Source organism: Leptonychotes weddellii, chromosome 6 (genome assembly GCF_054177405.1).
Source record: "Leptonychotes weddellii isolate Sample4059 chromosome 6, ASM5417740v2, whole genome shotgun sequence".
NCBI lineage: Eukaryota > Metazoa > Chordata > Mammalia > Carnivora > Phocidae > Leptonychotes > Leptonychotes weddellii.
In genome coordinates, this window is record NC_138374.1 from 115,104,922 (window position 1) to 115,126,721 (window position 21,800).

Genomic DNA, 21,800 nt, shown 5'->3' on the forward strand with positions numbered 1-21,800 from the left:
CTCAAGCAGACTCTGCGTTGAACAGAGAGCCCCATGCGGGGCTTAATGTCAGGACTCTCAGATCAGGATCTGAGCGGAAACCTAAAGTCGGACAATTTACCGCCTGAGCCAGCGAGGCGCCCCCTGGGGGCACACTGTGGCAGGGGGCCCTCTTTGTGGCTCCCCACTGTGTCCAGGCTCTGGGGGCTCCTCATCCTCAGGCTGCACTGCTGTTGAAGCTGAGCATGTGCTCCCAGAGCTTTGCCAGAAAGCGTGCCTGACAAGCCAATGCTTCCAGGCCTGGCATGTCTACAAATGTTTCCGTTTCGCGCTTACTCTTTATAGTTTGGGTGTGAATAGAATTCTAGGTTGAAATTTATTTTCCCTCTGAAACTGGAAGTTGTTTTTCAGATTTTCACAAGTCTGGTGCCACCCTTGAGTCTCGTCGCTCCTGTGGTTTTATCTCTGGGGGCGTTGGTCACCTTTCCCTTGTTGCTGGTGTGGGTCTTTTCCATTCCTGTGCTGAGCATTCAGTGGATGCCCTCAATCTGGAAATTCGTGTCCTTCCACTCTGGAAAACTGTCCTGCATTTGATTCCTTGATCATTTCTTCCCTCCTATGTTCTCTTCTCTCTTCTGGAACTCACATTAGTAGCATATTGCAAGTTCTGTTTGTTTTCTAAGTATTGTATATTTTATCTCCTGAGTTCTCTCTTTAAAAAAATTTTTATTTTTAAGTCATCTCTACACCCAACGTGGGGCTCGAATTTACAAGAGTCGCACACTCTACTGACTGAGCCAGCCAGGCACCCCGATCCTGAATTCTTTTTGTTCTACCTTCTAGGAGATTTCCTTAACTTTAGGTTCCAACTCTTCAATTCCTCTACACATTTTTTCTCCTATATTTTTTAGTTCCAAGGGCCTTTTCTAATTCTTGATTATTTCTTTGTTTATTGCATCCACTACTTGTTTTATGGATTCAGAATTATCTCTTATGCCCCCTGAGGATATTAATTACAGACTAGTTTTGTATTCTTTTTTTTTTTTTTTAAATGGTGTCTCTGGGGGCGCCTGAGTGGCTCAGTTGGTGAAGCGACTGCCTTCGGCTCAGGTCACGATCCCAGAGTCCTGGGATCGAGCCCCGCATCAGGCTCCCTGCTCAGTGTGGAGCTCGCTTCTCCCTCTCCCACTCCCCCCTCTGCTTGTGCTCTCTCTCTCTCTCACTCTCTCTCTATCTCGGATAAATAAATAAGATCTAAAAAAAAAAAAAAAAGGATGTCTCTGTTTTCTTTGTGTTTGTCTGGTTTGGTCTCCATCCAGACTGGAGGTTTTCTTCAAATCCCCAGGACTCCTTGTCTCTAGGTGCATGATTAAGAGAGAGACAGGTGGAATAGCCTAGAAGTTCAGTGTGCACAGCGGGCTCATGCTGGTGCACCCCACTTTAGGTGGGGGTCCTGAGCTGGCTTTTCCCTGGAGCACTACCATAGACTGATATGTTGAAATTCTAACCCCCAAAGTGATGGTATTTGGAGGTGGGGCGTTTGGGAGGTGATTAGGTCATGAGGGTAGAGCCCTCAGGAGTGGGATTAGTCCCCTAAGACAAGAGACTTCAGAGAGGTCCCTCCTCCTTCCTGCCATGTTCAGACACAGCAAAAGGACAGCCATTGTGAGCCAGCAAGTGGGCCCTCACCAAGCAGTGAATCTGGGGCCCCTTGATCTTGGACTTCCAGCCTCCAGAACTATGAAAAATACATTTCTGTTGTTGTTGTTATTGTTTTTGAAGATTTTATTTATTTATTTGAGAGAGAGAGAGAGAGAGAGAGCACAAGCCAGGAGGGGAGGGTCAGAGAGAGAAGCAGACTCCCCACTGAGCAGAGAGCCTGATACAGGGCCAACCCAGGACCCCGGGATCATGACCTGAGCTGAAGGCAGATGCTTAACCAACTGAGCCACCCAGGCACCCCAAATTTCTGTTGTTTATAAGCCACCCAGTCTATGGTATTTTGTTATAGCAGCCCAGATGGATGAAGACAGGCACCTCCAATGTCCGTATCTGAGGTCTTCTCTCTGGGGCCTTCTCCCTGAGTAGGTGACACCTTACTACCTACATCTGGGAGCAGAGATTTGGGATGGGGCTGGACAGACAGACTTAGACAGACTTTCAGACCGTCCCTCTCTTTTTAGCCATTCTCTTCAGCTCCAACATCATGGTGCCTGTGTCCCCATGAGAGAGGTCTGTACTATGTCCTCAAGAGATGAAGCTCTAGCCTCTTCCCAGGGCGTAGCCTGGCTGTGTGGGCTGGGGAGAGGAAGTCTGAGTTTTCCGTGTACAGATTTCTAGCCAGCACCCCGCCCCCCCAATGCTGCCTCTGCTGTTTTCAGTCCAGGATTCACCCCAGTACCTCCCAGTCCTGAGACTGGGTCCTGGCGTGCCTCAGTAACCCCCTTTGCTGGCTTTGAGGTGGTAGCTTCCCTCATTCTGCCAAGCCCTTTGTCTACTTGCCATCTTCAAAATCTGCTCGTCATTTCTCAACTGCTGAGGCTTCCTCTCCCTTCTCTTTGTCCTTGAGAATTCATACCTTTCTGTTCCTTTGGTGTCTTTTGTAAGGGGCTTTGGGAGGGAGCAGGCAGCCATGTGTCCAAAGCGGTCCTTCTTTAAGGTTTTGTGAAGGTAATACACCGAAGGGACAGTTGTTAAGACTATTTTGCACAGCTTTCAAGAAAACAGAAGCAAACAAAATCTGAGAAGGTGATGACAGAGGGGCTGTGTGTCCCGCTCTGAGCCAAGCACGGAGACGCCCCGGCCTCTGACGGCTCTAACATGGAAGCCGGCACTGAAGGGAGGAAGGCCGGGTTAACTCTCCCTGGACTTGCTGCCCGTCACTCCCTGTGACCAAGTCTGGACTGTGGAGGCCGCTTCCGGAGAGAGAAGGAGACAACAGGGGCAAAATTCAGATGCCCGGCCCTTGACAGGAGCTTGGAGGGGAGGAGGCCTGCTCCGGGCATCGGTGATCTCACTGGTGTTGTTATTAAAGCTGGAGAGGGATTGGAGAGGGACTGGCTTGGGGTCACACTGGCTGCTAGCCCTGCTTCCCAAGACAAATCATGCAGGGAAAGGGGTGGCCTGACACACAGCGGGGCTGTTGAGAAAGGAACGACCGCGGTGTGTAGGGAGACTGTGGTGTTTGGAGTGAGAATGTGGGGGCCAGCCTCTCGGCCCTGGAACTTTTCTGCTATGCGACCTTGGGCATGCCACTTACCCTCCCCCAGCCTCAGTTTCTCTTTCTTTTTTTCTTTGAAAGAGTTTATCCACCTATTTGAGAGAGAGAGAGAGAGAGAGAGAGAGAGACCAGGGGGAGGGGCAAAGGGAGAGGGAGAAGCAGACTCCCCATTGAGCAGGGAGCCCGACGCGGGGCTCGATCCCAGGACCCTGAGATCATGACCTGAGCTGAAGGCAGATGCCCAACCAACTGAGCCACCCAGGTGCCCCACGGTTTTTCTCTTTTGTCCAGTGGGAATAATATTGCCCACCTCATGCGGTTGTTGTGAGGGTGAAATGGGGCAGCTTAGCCCACTGCAGGTACTCGAACATTTCTTGTTCGTATATGAAGAGTGATTAGAGGCAGAAACGTCCCTGCCCCCCTTTCTTTTCCACAGGGATGTGAAACCAGCTCCCTGCCATTCTAACAGACTTCCCAAAAGAGGTGGAACTTGGGAAGAGACCCTCCCACTTCCCCTTCCTCCAGTGAGGGATGTCCAGGCCTTCCTGATTATTCGTCCCTTGGGGACTGTCCGGACATCCCAGGAAGGAGTGGGTTTGAGTGCCCCTAGGTAGCCTTACCTCCATGTCTTTGGGCTCCCGTGCCCTAGCTAGCTGAGCTCACCCAGAAAGTCTGGAGAGGCAGATGGGAGCCCCTGGGGCTGGGAACGTGTATAGTGCCTCACAGCCTCCAACCGGCACTGAACCTTCCCTCCAATCTAGGGAGCAGAGTCAGGCTGAGAGCCCCATGAAACCAAAGATCCCTTTGTCCCAAGATACGGGGCCAAGAACTGGAAAGCCCAGAGTCTTCCAGGCAGCAGTCCTGGGGCAAGAAGCCGGGGACCAGCTCCCCTCCTGCTGCCTGCTGAAGCGGGGCCTCTAGATCAACCAAAACAGACATCCTGGCGGGCACTTGATAAAGCCTGAAATGTAGTTAGAGGGGCCCACACCACACACAGGGTCACACAGACATGTGTGTATGAATGTGCACGCAGTTCTCATATTTACTCCTTACATGCGCCCTCTCCCACACAGACAGGCTTGCTTCTTGTAAGAGAGAACCCTCTCCCTGAAGCAGCACGTGCACGCACACACACACACACACACACACACACACACATGCGTGCTCCTATCTCCTATCTGCCTAAACTTAAGGCTGTGAGGAAGGATTGGGGGGGTGTCGCAGGGAATTTTGTAAAACTGGGCTGCCTAAGAGCACATTTCAGAGACCCCTTCAGCCTCTTCCCACCCACAGGCTTCATCAGAGAAAGGGTTGGGTCAGAGAGTAGAATAATTCACCTCTCAGATAGGTGCTGAGTTTATGACTCCTCTCCCAGAGGCACAGAGACGTGCCCTAGGCTGTTTGGGGGAGGAAGTGCCTTCTAGATATCAACAGCATCCCCCTGTCATGCCACGCTAGGACATGAGCTCACAGCAGTAGCGATAATTTGAAAGATCCTAGAAGACGGTTTCAGGGTAGAGATGGGGGTGGGGCCGGTTGTCCCGTTCCCATGGCAGCCTATCTCATTGCCATAGCAACACGTCCGCCTTCATTCAGTGGAGTCCTGGTTTCTGTAATGGGTGGAACACTGTGGCGCTCCACAGGATGGCGGTGGCCCCATAATCCTTCTGGGAAAGAACATTTCCATCCTAGACCAAGCAGGGTAGGAGGAGCTGCAGGCTGCCAAATAGGGCCGGGTTTTCCTGTGGGCAGAGGGGTGGATTTCCTCTCAGTTTCCCTCCCAACAAGCCTCTACTTCTTACTATAGCAACCAACGCCCCAGCTCTTGGGGGCCTCCAAGAATGTCCCCACAAGCAGACCGACCTTTCCTGATGTCCAGCATGGCTGACTCAGATGGAAACCCTTCCCTCTCAGGCGTGACGGTGAAGCCGGGGAGCCAGGTGCTGGTGTTGGGAGCCTGATGAGGCTCACCGTTCATTGGCTGTGTGCCTTCAGGGAGTTCTGTATCTTTCTGACCCTCAGGGTTCTCACCTGTGAAAATGGGGCTACCACATGCCCAGCCCTCTGGGTGAGTCCGAGGATGCAGAAAAGAGGTACACGTCAAGAACAGGACCCATCCAGGGCTTTCCCTGGGGGAGGGGGATGGACGGCCCCGAGGCCACTGGTGACATCCCCTTGCATGCAGAGTGGGGCACCAGGACCTTGGGTCTGAGCACCCCAGCAGCGGTCTGACTGTGGGGCTGCAGTGATCTTTAAACTTCAGTGGACAGGGCAGTGGTTGGCATCGTCTTCCAGATCAAGGTGTCCAACTGGCTGTAAGCTTCCCTTGGAAAGGGAAACGTGCTGATGTTGTCTCCCCCCAGCCTAGATCAGTGCTACTCAGAGTGTGGGCAACAGCTCATGCTCCCCTGCAAAATGTTGTAACCTGTGGGCAATGAGAGAAGTCTAGGAGGGAAGAGGACTGCTTCAGAAATTTTAACAGAAATTTGATATTGCTGAAACACCGAAGCGGCATCCAGTCTGGGTTTCTCTTTATTTTGAAATTTTTCAGTTTTTTAGTGATTCACTGTGTGTGTGTTTGTAAGTATCGATCTGCCCCAGATTGGGGAAAAACAGTCTGGTCCTTCACATCTCTAGTTTGAAAAGCACTGTTATCTGTGCTTGATAACACTAAAAGCTATCTTAAAATCAGCAAAAGCTCCAAGTGAAGAGAGAAGGAAAACAATCTCATCTGCGCTGCTTGCAAAAATTAGCCACAAATCACTCCAGGGTGTGTCGGCAGCATTCCCTTTATTACTTCAGGACAGAAACCCCAGTCCCCCTCCCACTGCCCTACCCCCCACCCCCGCACCAACCCCGCAAGCCCGGTTCCCTGGTCCCGGTTTGAAGTTCACGGCCCCCAGCACCTCGCGCTCAGCCACGCCCGGCGCCCCCGCTGAGCCCTGCGGGAGGCGCAGTCTGCCGCTTGCCGTAGCGCAGGCCGAAGGAGTTCCAGTTGTAGGCGGACAGGTCCCTTTCCCGCTGCACCAGCACCGCGCCCGGGGGGGCGGGCATCAGGCGGCTGCGGGGGGCGCACAGGCCTGGCCGCTGGGGCCCCGCGGGGCTCTCCGGAGGCGGGCACAGCGAGGCCTCCCGCGGGCTGGGCCGGGCCCCGGCGGACTTCCACTCTGCCCACCGCGGGCTCTGCTCCCACGGGGCTAGGAGGGCCTGGCGTCCCAGCCGCTGGCCTAGGACAGAGCCACAGACAGAGGCTGCGGTGAGGCCAGGGCCCAGGAGAGACGGCTTTGGAACCCCGGCTCACATCCCTATCCTGTGCTTCCCTTTCCTTCCTTGACCTCTAGGAAGCCCAGAGCCCAAAGCGGGGCACCACCTGCAGGTGCATCTTAGCTCAGATGATGGTTAGGTCATTGGCTCCTCTCTCTTTGAACATAGCTTTGGTTGCAAAGGTTTTCCAGGATGATCTTAAACATCTCATATTAAACTACTTCCTTTTTGGAAGCAAACAGGGTAGACCTTGGAAATAAGCCTGCAGTACTTGCTGTCTCTGCATCAGGTTCCCCCACGGGACTGAGCTCCTGGGGGCAGGTGGGAGCCATGTTCATTCAGCTCTATCTCTGCGTGCTTGAAACGGTGACCTGCATTCAGTAGGGCCTCAAATGCTTGTTAAGTATATAAAAGCGAGTGAACAGCTTGTAGTTACAGAAACGAGAGAACTAGGACCACTGTGCCCCACACCCCTCTCCAATTACTGTGACCATTAATAAGCTACAGGAGGACTCAGTGAAGAATGGAAAATGATCTGGGTCACCTTAACCTGCTCACCTCCCCCCACTGTAGGTATAATCTCTCCCCTGCACACTGAGGGCTAACAAGGCTAATTTGAATGCGTTTCACATGCAAAAGGCTTGTTAAGTTCACTCTAATTTTTGGCAGTAAAATAGTGCAACTAGCTCTGAGTAGACAAGAACCCCAGCCAATTGTGGCATGAGATTAGTGGAAATGAGGCCTGGTGTGTGAGTGGGTGTGTGTTGAGGGGGGTAGTTGGCTTTGGGCCCTGCTCTTCAATGCCTTGGCATACTTTGGAGAAGGGGAGTGTGGGCATGGTTCAGAGTTAATGCTATTCTTCCTAGAATGCCCCTCCCACCTTGCTTAGGGCCCGGCTGAGGCAGGGAGGGATGATGGCTTCCTTCCCGCTTAAGCCCATCATCCCTGAAGTAGGATAACCACTCAGGCTATTGTTTGTGGCCTCACCTAAAGCCATTTGCTGACCAACAGGTCAATGTCCCTGGGGCTGCGGCGAGGTTATTCTCTGGGGGAGCCTCCCTCAGCCAGAAAGAATACCTGATCCCAGGAGAGAAAACACTGTTGGCCAAGGACACCCAGGGGCATATTCTCTTTGCTCTGGGATATTTTATGGGCTTGATGCTATCCTCTGCGTAAAGGGTACGCTCCAAGTTCCAAAGCCAGAACTGCAGGCCGGAGAGGCTAAGCCATGTGCTAGTTTGCCCAGGAAACTGACCACCAAGCAGTGTTAAACCCACGGCTCCTGTCTCGGGGACTTCGGGGACTGGCTTGTGCCCCTCAGAGACACACTCTTGGCAGCTGCAGCACCTGCTGGGCTGCTGCAGCATTTGGCTGACTTGGCGGGGGGGGGGGGTTCTTTACCTCCTTGGGCCTCAGTTTCTCCAGCTAATCAGTTGCACAACGAACTCATAAGGTTGACAGGTATTAAGGATCTGTCCTTTTGTTTAAGTCTTTTCTCTTTTTTTTCCAAATTCCCCACAAAGGGTCTGAGATCACTGATGAAAGAAACTTGCATAGTAAATTTCTTCCCAACGGATCTCCTCAGACAGGTGGTTGGCGTAGAGCAGAGAACACAGTGTGAGAAGACCATGAAGGAGCTCAGTGGTTAACAAGCACCTGAACCTAGGTGAGCCTACTGATGCCCATAAAGAGCAGTAAGCCATCCCTTACTTGCAAGATTCATGGGCCCCCCAATAAGTTGCATGTGCTAGTCTTAGGTTCCCATTAAATGCCGTGTGAAACTCACATCGATAGACTAGCCTCACTCTGAAAAATAGGGTGACTCTCATTTTGCAACAACTCCCACCCTTCTTCCCAGGCAAAGCATACCTGTCGGTCTAGGATTCTCCACAGGTGCCATCTTTTCAAGGGTCTCCCTGAAGGAGGAGGCACAGAGGAAAAGCATCAGCTGCCAAGAAACCAGTGAATTCATCGTGGTGAGAAGGCACAGGTCCTGACAGTGTCCTGAGGCTGAGACAGAGGGAGGGGGAGGAGGACTAAGCCAGGTGCACGGTGTGGGCTGGGTGCTGGGGCAGAGCCCAGTGTGAAGAGGGGAGCCCTGGAGTGAAGGGCAGTGTGGCAATGAGGGCTGCGGGGGTGGGGGGTGAAGTCAAGCAGGGCAAGGAGCTCCACTGAGTGGAGCGCCCTGAGGTCCAGACGTTCTCTGGAGCCTAGGAGCTCCGTGCTGGGCTTGCTGTGCCCAACTCTCCCGTTAGACTGTGCCTTCCTGAACCTGGCCCAGCTCCCTCCTGTGGCAACAGGGACTTCATTCCCTTTGTTTTTCAAGAAAAAAGGAAGAAAGAGGCAATCGTCTTGTTCTCATAACCCTTCACAGCCTTGAGGACTGTCACTAAATTGTCTCATTGTCTGTAATACAAAGAAGAGAAAAAACTTTCCCTGATTCATCGGGTCAATTTTCTCCTTATTCTATTCCTCGTGGGCTCCAAGAAGATATGAATTGAATTGACCTCGTGATTTTGGCCGCTGAGATGGGAGCTGCGTACCCTGACCCTCACTACACCCCCTTTGCCTTCCACCCCAGCCCTTCCAGCTCTCAAGTTGAATTTGTCTTTGAAAAAGCCACCAGGCACTTTGAGATTGTCCAACAAACGTGAGTAAAGACAAACTGGTGGGGAGGCAGGTCCAAAGGCTGGACAAAAAGGGTGTTGGCCGGAGTCTCTGTGGTCCAGGGGGGCAAGTGGGAGGGGCGGGGCTATCAGTGGTGCCCGTGGGCTGCTAATGGTTGCTCAGCCCTGTCCATACCTTTGTTCTTGGCCCACCCCCATTCCTCTGCAGGACCTAGGCAGGGGGCAGAGAGGAAGACTCCTGAAATGGGATCAAGAACACTCAAGTCTGGGGCCGCCTGGGTGGCTCAGTCGTTAAGCGTCTGCCTTCGGCTCAGGTCATGATCCCAGGGTCCTGGGATCCAGCCCCGCATCGGGCTCCCTGCTCCGCGGGAAGCCTGCTTCTCCCTCTCCCACTCCCCCTGCTTGTGTTCCCTCTCTCGCTGTGTCTCTCTCTGTCAAATAAAATAAAATCTTTAAAAAAACAAACAAACAGAACACTCAAGTCTGGCCCCAGCTCTGCCCCACTCCCTGTGGGGCGTTAGCAAGTTACCCCCATCTCTGGACCATATTGCTCCTCTGTGAAATAAGAGCACTGTATCAGACTGGTCACTGACTATCCCCTCAGTCGCTTTTCCTTACAGACTGATTCTGTGACACTCTGAAATCCAGACAAGTCTTTCTGCACCTGCTCTAAAGAGGAGAGGCAGGATCAGTTCATTAGAGAGAGCAGCGGAAAACCATTTCTTTTATGGCTTCAAACCCGGGATGCACAGGGTCCAGGTTAGTTCAGAGATCATACCTGATCACAGCACCAGCTAGGTGCTGTGCTAGATGCTGGGGGGGGGGGGGGCACAGGTGTGCTAAGACCCAGGGCTGCTTGTTTCCAGCCCTTCCCCAAGATCAAGCTCAAGAAATTGAGCCGTCTTAGCCGGCCATTTCAAAATAACACCGGAAATGATAGGCTGGGGGAGTGTGGGTACCCAGGGAGCTGTGGGAGCCCATGGGAGCTCACCCTGGAGCGGGGCAGGCGGGTTTGCCCCGGGGCGGGGGGTGGTTCTGGAGCTGAGTTTCTGAGCACGGATCAGCCCCATGAATACAGGATTAAGGAAGGCATTTCCAGCAGGGGGCGCTGGAGCTGGGCAGCAGGGGCCGGGCGGGGCGGGGACCACGGGCCCTCCAGCCTGCCGGGAGCGCAGAGCTTGGCTGAAGAGAAAGACAGTGGTGAGGCTGGAGGAGGGGCACAGGGGGGCTTTATCCCCGAGTAGGCTGAGCCTGAGGGGGGGCATGTGTGTTGCATTTCAGGTGGAGCATCCTGGCCGCTCTGCAGGAGCAGGGCGGTGAGTGGGGAAGGTGGGGGGTGGGCAGGCTGTGTGGTTAGGTAAGGGTTCCTTCTTCCAAGCTCCTCCCACCCGTAGCACCTCCTCCTCCTCATAGATCCACTTAGCACCTGGCCAGGTGAGAACACACACGCACACACCCATACACCCAACTCCTCAGTTCACTTCCCAGCACAGAAGCATTTAACACATGTGGTAGAGTTGAATTGTTTGGAAAAGAACAGCTTTCACGGGGCCTGGAGAGGCTGACCTGCTGTGGGCAATTTTTGTGCCCTCGCCCCAGGCTTTATACCTAGTGGGTAATAGATTCCAGGCGTGGTGGGAAGGCTTTTGAAGTGAGGTGGCTTCCTTGCTGGAGTAACCCGCAGTTCTTAGTGCAGGGGGCCAGCAGGGCGCGTAGGGGCTCTTTGGTTAGGTTTGTACTTGCCATCCATACGTTGGGGGAAAGGCTTGGAGGAGTCCTATGGAGCCCCTGAGCCCTGAGGGGTTCCCCAGCTCCCTCCAAAAGCTTCTGTGGCCTCTCATCCCAGCAAGAGCTCGCTCACTGCTTTTATTCCTTCCACAGTAAGGGATTCTCCAAGGTCCTGGTTTCATAAATTCGAGTCAGGGTATTCACCGAGACATCCCAGAATCATCTGGCCAACCTGATAATCAGGAAAGATCAGCGCCCCCTTTGCCAGCCAGGGATATGTCTTGTCAGTCTTAGAAGGAAATTCCTGCTCCTCCCTGGGGATCCTCCCTGGGGCTAGGCAGACCCCTCTCTAAGTGGGGGTGCCCTCGTGTACCTACCTTGGCTCTGTCGGGCGGGGTCGGAGTTCCGTGGGGTCTCCAGGCGCTGCTTGGGTCGCTGAACACGCACAGAGAGGGCAGCTGGGCCCCGCAGTGGCCTGATCACGGCCGTTTTATAAAGCCCAAGGTGACGTCTCCAGGCACAGGCCCACCTCTGCCTCCTCCCCCTCCTCAGACCCCTCAGAGAGCCCAGCGTTTGCTGCCTCCCACCGCCTGGCTCTCAGGACAAATCAGCCTCTTTCTCCCCCTCCAGAAGCCCTCCAAGGCTGGCTTTCTGATTCCCACTGGTCCTTCCAACCTCCTCACCCCCTTGGCCCCAGACCCACTTAGCAGGAGACCCATTCTGCCCCAAATGACATGGAAATGGATGATCTGAGGGGGAGGGGAAGGGGGGGCTCGTGCCCTCAGACAAGAGCCACAAGAGCACCCCGTGTGAAGAGAGCATAATGAAGGGGGCGGAAGGGAGAGAAAGGCACAGTCTGACCTAGGGGACGAAGAAAGCAGCTCTAGAAGGTGGGTGTCCCTGGGAAGTGCCCAGGAAACCCAGAGTTAACCTCCAGGTACAGCACCTGACGCACCTGACCCTGCTGCTCCCGGGTCCCCCTGCACGTCTCATGATCACACTGCTTTGGGATTGCTGTGTACCTTGCTCTGATAGCAGCGACCGGCTTCCTTTTGCACCCTCAGCACGCACCCCTGTGCTCGGTATAGACGCCGAGGGCCCTCACAGGGAGTTACTAAATGCACGCATTGCAAGGCACTCGTCTCCTTCCTGGGCCTGCAAGAACACTCTTTACCCTGGGCTGAGGGGATCGCCAGGAGAGAGAATGTCTCCTCCATCAGACTTGGGCTCTCCGAAGGCAGGGGCGATGTCTCCACCCTCAGACAGGAAGCTCTCTCAGCACAGGGGCTATCTGTGGGTGCCCTGTGCACACATCCATCTAATTAATGGTTGGGTAGCATTTCCCACCAGTATGCAGGATTAATACCCATCACTTGTCTGATGCCTACTGCTAACAGGGGTTTACAAACATATTATCTCACTCATTAGGACTGTTAACCACCAGGATAAAAATGACAGCCTCCGGGAGCAGGCCTGCCCCTCACTCCATGGAATGCCGTGCGTCGGCCTGCCCTGAGTCAGGGACTGGACTTGACAGGCTGGAGACAGTGACTTTGAGTCTCAGACACACAGCTTGGGGATTTAATCTTTGCTTTCCTCCCATAAATGCGGGGCAGGATGTGATACCAGCCCCAGTCCGGTCTCTCTGGGGGCCCCCCCGGATCTCTGCTCCCAGCCATGCCAACAGCCTTTTGAGTTGACTTGGGGATTTGCAGTCAGTCATTCAACTCCGTCCTTCCTTCTGGACTTGGAGCGGTCTGGGTATGATGCGGGAGATGAGTCAGTGCAGGGTGGGGGCGGACCCCATTTCCTTTCCAGCCCCCTCAACCAATGATCCAAGTTCAAGGAGCTCATCTCTGCTGTTCAGACCATTGATCTGGTGCCCTGAAGCCTCCGGAACAGCTGTGGGAGCCAAGAATCATTACTCCAGACAAAGAGTGAGGAGCACACTCCGTCTCTATCTAGGTTATTGTGGAGTGGGTCTTTAGAGCTGGGAGCGGTGCCAAGTGCAAATAGGGAGAGGGGGCCACTGGGATGAGCCAGCTGGCTGCAGGGCCGCCCCGAGCTTCTCAGAGAGCTCCCATTCTGTCAGAAAATATGCTTTAGAGAAAGGGAGGGGCAGCGGCTGGGGACAACTGCCCCATGCCTGCCCCATGGAGAGAGCGGAATCTGCCACCCACTGCTGCTGTCATTGGCTGTCATACATCCTCTCCATGCCTGGGGCTGACTCAGCCAGCTCTCCAGAAATCCCTGGCACTTTCTGGCTGGGTCACCTAGACTCTCTGAATCTGTTTCTTTGGCTCTAATAAGGAGCTATGAATAGCCACCTTGCTCTCTACCCAGGCCTCAGGCACAATGCTCCCGGGTCCCCTCTCCTCAGCTGCTCTGGGCAGATGGAGATGCTGTGGGGACGGGAAGGGGTGCTGAGGCTGGCCAACCTGGGGAAAGGGGCTTGAGGGGAGATGGGGAAAGGTCCGCTGTGCGGGGGCCGCAGTCTCACCAGGGCCCCCCACCCCAAGGCACCACCACTAAGCCACATGCATCATCCACTTACCTCGCTCAGGAAGGGGATGTTGGAGGCATTGCCCAGGAAGCCAAAGACGGCAGGGAAAAAGCCCCTAGGAGCAGAGGGTGGGGAGAGGGGTCAGTGATGGCCTTGGGGGAGAGGGGAGAGGGCATCCAGGCTGAGGTCCACCCAAAGGCTCCAGCTTTGGTTCCCAAGAAAGCGGGCCCCTGGGCACTGGGACCCCACTTGGTTCTGCACCCCTGGTTTTGGGGAGACAACCATGTGGAGAGGGTAAGAATAAAGGGGCTGGGGTCAGGCTCCTTGGATTCAAATCTTGGCTCTACCACTTCCTGGTGCCGTATAAACTTGGGCAAATTCCTTAACTTCTCTGAATCTCAGTTTCCAGCTGTAAATGGCATTAATAATAATAGTACCTACACCATAGGGCCTTATACAAAGAAATGTTGGGGAAGCTTTTGTTTACATGACTGTCGCTGTCTTCACCTCCCTAGGTTGGGGGTATACCGCCTGCCGCAGATTTCCTGGGCTCCAGGCATGGGCGGCCGGTGGAGGCTGTGCCCGTGATGATTTTCCCGCTCGCCTCGGCATCCCGTGCGTGAAGTCTTTGCTCTTGGCACGCCCACTCTTCTCAGACACACCCTGGCAAGGCCTGGCTGGGCGCATGTGTGGGATCCTTCAAAGGGCTTGGAGGCACTGAGGTTAGCATGGGGAGGGAGCCCTGCGTGTGTGCAGAGGCGAGGGGGTTAGAACTTTGAATTCTGGCTGAGCTATTTCCTTTCCTTGGGCTTCATTTCCCTGAGGTTCTGACATCCCTTAGAGGTCCCATTTGGGATTTCTGCCCCCAGCAATGCTGTTGCCAGGGGACTCTGTCAGGGTTTACTGTTGGTTCAAACTACGGAATCTGCGGTGGCCCCACTCATGGTTCTAGTCCCTCAGAAGCTGGTCACTGTTGTCAGAATTTGTCTTCTCAACTAGGTTGCAAGTTCCTCAGGGAGTTTCTCCTGGTTTAGTACCACAGCCCCACACCTAGCTCTGGATTTGGCATGCAGTGGGTCCTTTTTTTACGTTTTTGACTATTTGAATAAATGACTAAATGATGACATATTTGAATATTCAGTAAGTGAATGGCAGAGCGTGTGTGAGAAAATTTAGTTTCTTGAAACCACTTTATAGGATGTCTAGGTGGTCTGGGGCACTCGGGCTCATCAAGGTGTTTTCAAGGCTGCAGTGAGCAAACGGAAGGCCTTATGAGAACCCGAGGTCCTGACCCTGGCTCCTTCCCATGATTCCATAAGCCATGTTTCTTCCAGCCCCCGTCATCCCCATCCCCAGAGACACTGAGAGTCTTCCCTCCCTCGCCCCTCCTTCCTCAGCAGCCTTTCCTTTCTTCTCCTTAAACACCCTGTAGTCTCCTCTTAAAGCCTGCCTGCCTGTCCCCAGGGCCTGTTCCAGGTCCTGCTTCCTCTAGGACCCCTCCCCTGGCCCTGGCAGTGGCCACACATCTTCGCTGACTTCCGACTCGCTTGTCAGCAGGCCAGGCCGAGGGATGTGGGGCCAGCAGCCAGGCACAGCTGGATCCAGTCCAGATCCTCGGCATACAATCTGTGAGACCTTGGGCAGGGGGCAGCCTCTCTGAGATGGTTTCCTTATCTGCAGAAAGCAGTCCTGCAGCGCGTCGTAGGGACGACAAAGTGAGTGATGATTGTGAGCATGCTTGGGGCATATGACGGGCCTGGAAGATGCTAGTTCACTGCCCTTCCTCCCTGCTGGGTTGTTCAACTTGAAGGCAGGCCCTCTGTCTCCTCCTTGGGGGCAGGCACAGTGCCAGGCACACAGCAGGTGCTCAGTGTTTGCTGATGGATGGGCCGATCCCTCCAATTTGTCCTTCATCCTACTGTTGGAGTAGGATGTCTTGGAAAGTGTCTGCCTGATGCCCCTCCTGCCTTTTCAGTCCTTCCACAACCCCCATCTGCAGGATAAAGTCCCAGCTTCTGCACACCCTGCTGCTGGTCGTCCTGCCCAAACCCAGTGGGCTGATCTCAGCTACTCAGAGGCCCTAGTGGGGCTCGTCCAGGGGAAAGAGACCTGCACTCACTTGAAGAGGCTGAAGAATCCATAGGTCTCCAGGAACATGCCCAGGAGGGGCCAGCGCAACAGTACAATGACCACACCCCCCAGAAAGAAGCTGGTCCCTTTGAGCTTGTGCCTCTGGAAGAAGAAGGAAAATGTCCTCCTCAGGCCGATGATGAACAAGAGGCCGGTCATGAACAGCAGCTGCGGGGGAGGGAGGGAGAGAAGCATGAGAGCAAACACAGCAACGCCCCTGGGAGTCAGGGGTCAGGCCTGGCGCCCCACGTCAGGCATGGGGCAGGACTTGCTAATGCTTCAAAGAGGGACACATCAGAGAGAGTGACCCCACAGTGTGGCAAACTCCCAGAGCCTTGAGTCATTTCTGCTGGTTAGGAACCGAGCTGCCCAGAGATAGGCGGATGGACAAGGAGAACTTTGGTCTCCCAACTGCTCACCCAGTTCAACCCAACTTCTTGGATCCCAGACACTTTTTCATATATGACTTCATCTCTCCACACACCTCGCAAGGAAGGAGGGATAGATAGAGTCTGTCCATTTTACAGACATGAACGCTGAGGTGTAGGCAGCCATACCCAGAGTCACATGGAACCCTCGGGACTCCGCTGTCTGGCCCAGTCATTACCTTCAGCTTGGCTCCTAATGGTCCCTTAGGAGTGCCTAGGTGTCCATCAAATTGAACTCTCTGGCTTTCTTCCAGCATGTTCCATGCCTTCTCTCCCCTTCTCCATACCTTTTCTCTCATTGTTCATCTGCCTGCAAGTGCTTCATCCCGCTTCACACCCACTTCCTTTCCAAATTCCTCATCCTTCTGCAGTTGGGCGTGCTTTCTTTCCTCCAATGTTTTATATTCAATGTGCTTATCTTACTGTGACTTTATGGCTGCCCCTGCCTTCCTTCGCAGTTATGGATGTTCGGGTTGTGTCCCTATCCCTCGACTGGGTGGGGGGGATTACAATGGCAGGGATGGTGGCCGATTCGTCTTGGTAGCTGCAGGGCCTCACCCAGAGCTTGCCATGAGAATTCACGTCCTCAGATTCTCCGTGCCCCGCGCGCCTCACTGTGCATCCCCAGCCACCCTCACCTTCCAGGGCTTGATGGTACTGACCCTTGGATGGGCACGATTTGAATGAACTTGGGGCTGACCTTCCAGGCAATAGAGACCTCAGGTAGGTTGGTGGGGAAAGGACACAGGCTGGGGGACTCACGTTTCCGAAGGCCAGGAGCACGGAATCAAAGTACAGGAGTATTCCAAGGAGGATGAAGAAGATGCCGAAGCCGGTGGTACCCACGCCAATCTCTGCAATGGGCAAGGAGGTTGGGGGGGGGATGGGCTTTGAGGAGCAGATGGGACGCTGGAAGTTTCCCCCATTGCCACTGGACAGTTGCCCTCTGGGGAGTGGGGGATGGGGCGGCTCCATTTCTACCCAGGAATCTCAGCTTCTGCGCTCGAGGGGAATGATGGGACGGGAAAGGAAAGGGAAGGTGGGCACAGATTTATGTTTAGCACCTGCACACTGCTGGTCAGTTCTGTACTCTGTGGCATTCTGTCCTCACCACGGCTCTGCGAGGTAGTTAACACTTGCCTCACTGCTTTCTCTTTTCAGCTTCCTCTTGTTTGCAAATGCTACAGCGGCCAGATAATGGTCAGGGTTGGGTCCCTCCGATCCTGTCTTCCTGCAGCTGGGAGCCGCTGATGCCCAACTCAATACCCAGGCAGAAGGGTGCCAATGACAGTTCACGACCACCAGCCCAGAAAAGGCTCAGAACCAGCTGTCCCACTCGATTTCTCAACAGGTTTGCCTTCCTAGATAACTCTTCACACGGTGTGCTTCCTCCTCTAAATGCCGCTGTCCCCAGCTTTCAGGTGATGACCTCTCACACTTGATTGGAAAAATAGAAGGAATGTGCTTACCTGAGAGTCTGCGCCCTAGCCAGCACCTGCTGCCCCATTCTGCACCTTCCCTCCCGCCGCTGTACCTCGGGTGCCCAGCCCCCCAACACCCCTGGGCTTCCTCTAACGTCAGTCCCGTGGCTGGGCAGTTCTGCACCAGGTTGGACCCACACTGACAACACCCCACCCCACTTTGTATTGTGTGTTTTTGCTTTAAGTCTCAGGGTAATCTTTGAAGTTGTAGGAGTTGGCCGAGAGCCAGTGAGTCCACAGGCAGAAGCACAGGATATTAGGGACCCCCTGTTTGGTCAAGGGCTACATCTTTGACATTTTGATACATTTTTTTCAAATTACTGCCCTCAGGAAGGGTTGTAACAATAACAGGATATGAAGTTGCTTTTTTCTGAAACCCTCTCCATCACAAAAAATTGTTAATTTTTACTTATCTTTGCTATTCTGAAACTCAACAAATGACAATTCATTGTGTTGTTTCATTTTTAAATTGAAGTAAACTCCCACTTTAAATTGTGATAAAATACACATCAAATTTAGCATCTTAACCATTTTTAAGTATATGCCCAGTGGTGTGAAGCTCATTCACATTGTTGTGCAACCATCAGCACCATCCATCTCCAGGACTCCATCATCTTGCAAAACTGAAACTCTGTCCCATTAAACACTGACTCCCCATTCTCACCTCCCCAGCCCCTGGCAACCACAGCTCTACTTTCTGTTTCTATGATTCTGACTCTGCTATAGGAAGCTCATCTGGGAAATGACACAGTGTTTTCATGTGAATGGCTAATTTCACTTAGTATAATGGCCTCCAGGTTCATCCAGGCGGTAGCAGGTGTCAGAATTTCCTTCCTTTTTAAGGCTGAATAATAATTCATTGTATGTTTATAATGCATTTTGTTTATCGGCTCATCTGTGGGTGGAACTTGGATGGCTTCCACCTTTTGGCTACTATAAATAATGCTGCTGTGAACATGGATGAATGAATATCTTCTCAAGATTCTGCCTTCCCTTCTTTTGGATATATATCCAGAAGTGGAATTGCTGGATGATATGGTAGTTCTATTTTTAAGTTTCTGAGGGCCCTCCACACTATTTTCCAGGGTAGCTGGACCAGTTACATTCTCACTAGCAGGGCACAAGGGTTCCAATTTCTCTACATCCTCGCCAACACTTGTTATTTTCTGTTTTTTGTTTTGTTCTTGATAGCGTTCATCTTAATGGGTGTGAGTGGCATCTCACTGTGGTTTTGATTTGCATTTCCCTGATGGTGAGTGATGTTGAGCATCTTCTCATGTGCTTGTTGGCCATCTGTATATCTTTAGAGAAATTCAAGTCAATTCAAGTCCTTTGTCTATTTTAACAGGTCGTTTGGGGGTTTTTGTTGTTGCTGTTGAGTTGTAGGAGTTCTTTATATATTATGGATATTAACCCCTCATCAGATACATGATTTGCAAATACTTTCTTCCATTCCATAGGTTGCCTTTTCACTGTGTTGATCGTGTCCTCTGATGCAGGGAAGTTTTCAATTTTGATATACTCCAATTTAACTACTTTTTCCTTAGTTGCCTATATTTTTGGTATCCAATCCAAGAAATCATTATCAATTCCAGTGTCATGAAGCTTTTCTCCTAAGTTTTTTTTTAAGAGCTTTATAGTTTTAGCTCTTGCTTTGAGTTAAGATAAACTTTGAGCTTAGTTTTGCAGATGGTGTAAAGTACAGGTTCAACTTCATTCTTTTGCAAGTGGATGTCCAGTTCGCCCAACATCATTTGTTGAGGAGATTGCCATTTCCCCACTGAATGGTCTTGGCACCCTTGTTGAAAATCATTTGACCATCTTTGCCTGGGTCTATTTCTGGGCTCTCTATTCTATCCCTTTGGTCTATGTGTCTGTCTCTATGCTAGTCCCACACTGTTCTGAACACTGTAGTTTTGTAATAAGTTTTGAAATCAGTAAGTGCGAAACCTCCAACTTTGTTCTTCTCTTTCAAGATTGCTTTCATTATTTGAGATTCCTTGAGGTTCCATGTGCATTTTACAATGGATTTTTCTGTTTCCACAAAAAAATGTCATTGGGATTTTGATAGAAATCACACTGAATCTATAGATTGCTTTGGGCAATATTGACATCTTAACAATGTTAAATCTTATAATCCATAAACATGGGATGACTTTCTATTTATTTGTGTCTTTTAAAATTTTCTCCAGCAACATTTAGTGGTTTTCAGTAAGTCTTTTGCCTCCTTGGTTAAGTTTGTTTCTAAGTATTTTATTCTTTTTGATGGTATTGCAAATGGAATTCTGTTGCCTCCTTTGAAAATATTACTGATGATATTGTACCGCTTCAAGTTTACATTGTATAGTCTTGCAACGTTATCTACTTCATATAGCTAGAATGCCTTATTTTCTTTTTATTGTAAATTACATGGTAGTTGGGGATATGGCAAGAGTGTCTTTTTAAACTACAACATGTATAACTTTATTAAAAATGGCTTAATTTTTAGGGTCCCCTGGCTGGCTCAGTTGGTGGAGCATGCGACTCTTGACCTCGGGATTGTGGTTCGAGCCCCACACTGGGTGTAGAGATTACTAAAAAAATAAACTTTAAAAAATGGCTTAATTTTTAGAAATTGAAGTTGGCTTAATTTTTTAAAAGGGAATATACAGGTAATTTTTAAAGAAAAAAATTTTACTGAACTCATTAACTAACATCTTAGAATCGGGCCTCACAATACCTATGAAATTATTGCCATGCTTTTAGAGATAGTTGTAAAAAGCTGTTAAAAGTCTGGTTGTTCAGAGGCAGACTGTAAAAATAAAACAAAAATAAAATTTTTGAGACTAGACCTACTGGTTAAGTTCTGTTTACAACAGAAGGTAAATGAAACAACACCATTACCTTCTGGTCATTTTTCATAATCTGTTACTGTACAGATCTTAAGAGGATTAGGATCAGTGTCAGTACAGAAATAAGGCCAAAGGACTTCTTTAAAAGAATCATTAAGAATATAGAGATGAGGGGTGCCTGGGTGGCTCAGTTGGTTAAGTGACTGCCTTCGGCTCACTCAGGTCATGGTCCCAGGGTCCTGGGATTGAGCCCCGCATCGGGCTCTCTGCTTGGCGGGAAACCTGCTTCTCCCTCTCGCACTCCCCCTGCTTGTATTCCCTCTCTCTCTCTCTGTCAATTAAATAAATAAATAAAATCTTAAAAAAAAAAAGCTTTAAAAAATATAGAGAGATGAGATTAGGGGCAGCTGGCTGGCTCAGTCAGTAGAGTGCATTACTCTTGATCTTGGGGTTTGAGACTCACGTTGGGTGCAGAGATTACTTAAAAAGAAAATCTTAAAAAAAATAGAGATGAGATTTATCATTCAGATTACAGACCAAATGTACAGAAAAATGCCATTCTCACTGGGTTTCTCTTTGGCAGAGCTGGATTTTGTTAGGACCCAAGGCAACATCCTCTCTCTCAACACATCATCCAGCTGCCTGGAATCCATCTTCTACTAATGGCTGGTTCCTCCTGTTTCTGACAAACCTCTGTGATCTAAATGGATTGGTTTCCTACGTCTACTTCCCAGTAACACCTGCTTGAATTACATCCTCAGAGACAATAAGTTGAGGATCTAGGCGCACAACTACTTCATCATGATAATTTTATATAGGCTAGGATATCGTGGAGGAAGACCATCCATAACCCTGCTTCTTTCATCTGAATGGCAAAGTACTTTAAGTTTTTATGCCTGTGTTAAAAGTCTCTGTTATCAGCTTACACCTGCCATAAAAATACGTCATTGATTCCAATTCTGATGATACACCTTCCCCTCTATCTCCTTTAGCAGATGTTTTTGTGTGGAAACACAATGTAAATATCTTACCGGGTTTTCATTTTGTTTTGTTAAAATATCCATATGTCCCCCCTGTAAACACTTCAGAAGAGCCTCTTACTCATTTTGTAGAGACAGCAGAAGTTTCTTAAATTCACATTATGTCTTGTCTCCTCTATTCTACTTTCTCCTGCAACAGTGATTTCCTGGCCTGCATAGTTATTACTTTCCCACCCTGCCCCACATTCTTCTTCAAGGGCTGATACAATTCTAGAATTTTCCTGTGATGGGGGCAACCTACTGCTTCCGGCGTTCAGTGGGGAAACTGCACTGTGGACACAACACCTTGCAGAAAAGGGGTCGCAAACTGTGTCTCTCATAGGCAAGCCTCAGACCTTCCTTTGCCTCTTGCTTCCAGAAGCTTCGTGATTTCAGTTGTTACCAACTGGGGATTGCTCCCGAAGTTCTAGGGGCAGCAAGCATGGCAGAGAGGGCAGGAGATGGGGCCTGTCACCAGGAGGGACCGAAGTGCCTGCCGGGAGCCAGACAGATGGGGCAGCGCTCCCCCTGCTGGAGATAAGCTAGAGCTGATGTTTCTCCATCACTTGAATAAGGTGGAGTCTGCTGGG

General features: G+C 51.3%; 2 protein-coding genes across 2 annotated transcripts in view; both read right to left on the reverse strand.

The window, feature by feature from the left end:
* Positions 1-6,082: 6,082 nt before the first annotated feature.
* On the reverse strand, positions 6,083-9,002 carry KISS1 (KiSS-1 metastasis suppressor). The gene is made up of 2 exons (XM_006751425.3): positions 8,333-9,002; positions 6,083-6,426 (listed from the first exon to the last, which is right to left on the reverse strand). Exons 1-2 carry the CDS (start codon positions 8,433-8,435, stop codon positions 6,113-6,115), a joined length of 417 nt encoding a protein of 138 aa, XP_006751488.3. The 5' UTR covers positions 8,436-9,002; the 3' UTR covers positions 6,083-6,112.
* Positions 9,003-12,385: 3,383 nt separating this feature from the next.
* GOLT1A (golgi transport 1A) overlaps positions 12,386-21,800 on the reverse strand; it is a 13,729-nt gene continuing 4,314 nt past the window's right edge. Inside the window, exons 3-6 of the mRNA XM_081825056.1 lie at positions 16,642-16,733; positions 15,441-15,619; positions 13,373-13,436; positions 12,386-12,720 (exon numbers count right to left, since the gene is read on the reverse strand). Coding sequence (XP_081681182.1) covers positions 12,682-12,720; positions 13,373-13,436; positions 15,441-15,619; positions 16,642-16,733 — 374 coding nt within the window. The 3' untranslated portion in view covers positions 12,386-12,681. The remainder of the gene's footprint in view (positions 12,721-13,372; positions 13,437-15,440; positions 15,620-16,641; positions 16,734-21,800) is intronic.

Excerpts from the sequence above, each read along its gene's own strand:
- KISS1 (XM_006751425.3), bottom strand. The coding sequence starts at position 8,435 with ATGAATTCACTGGTTTCTTGGCAGCTGATGCTTTTCCTCTGTGCCTCC. Across the intron at positions 6,427-8,332 it reads GGAGAATCCTAGACCGACAG|GCCAGCGGCTGGGACGCCAG; the intron begins GTATGCTTTGCC and ends GCTCTGTCCTAG.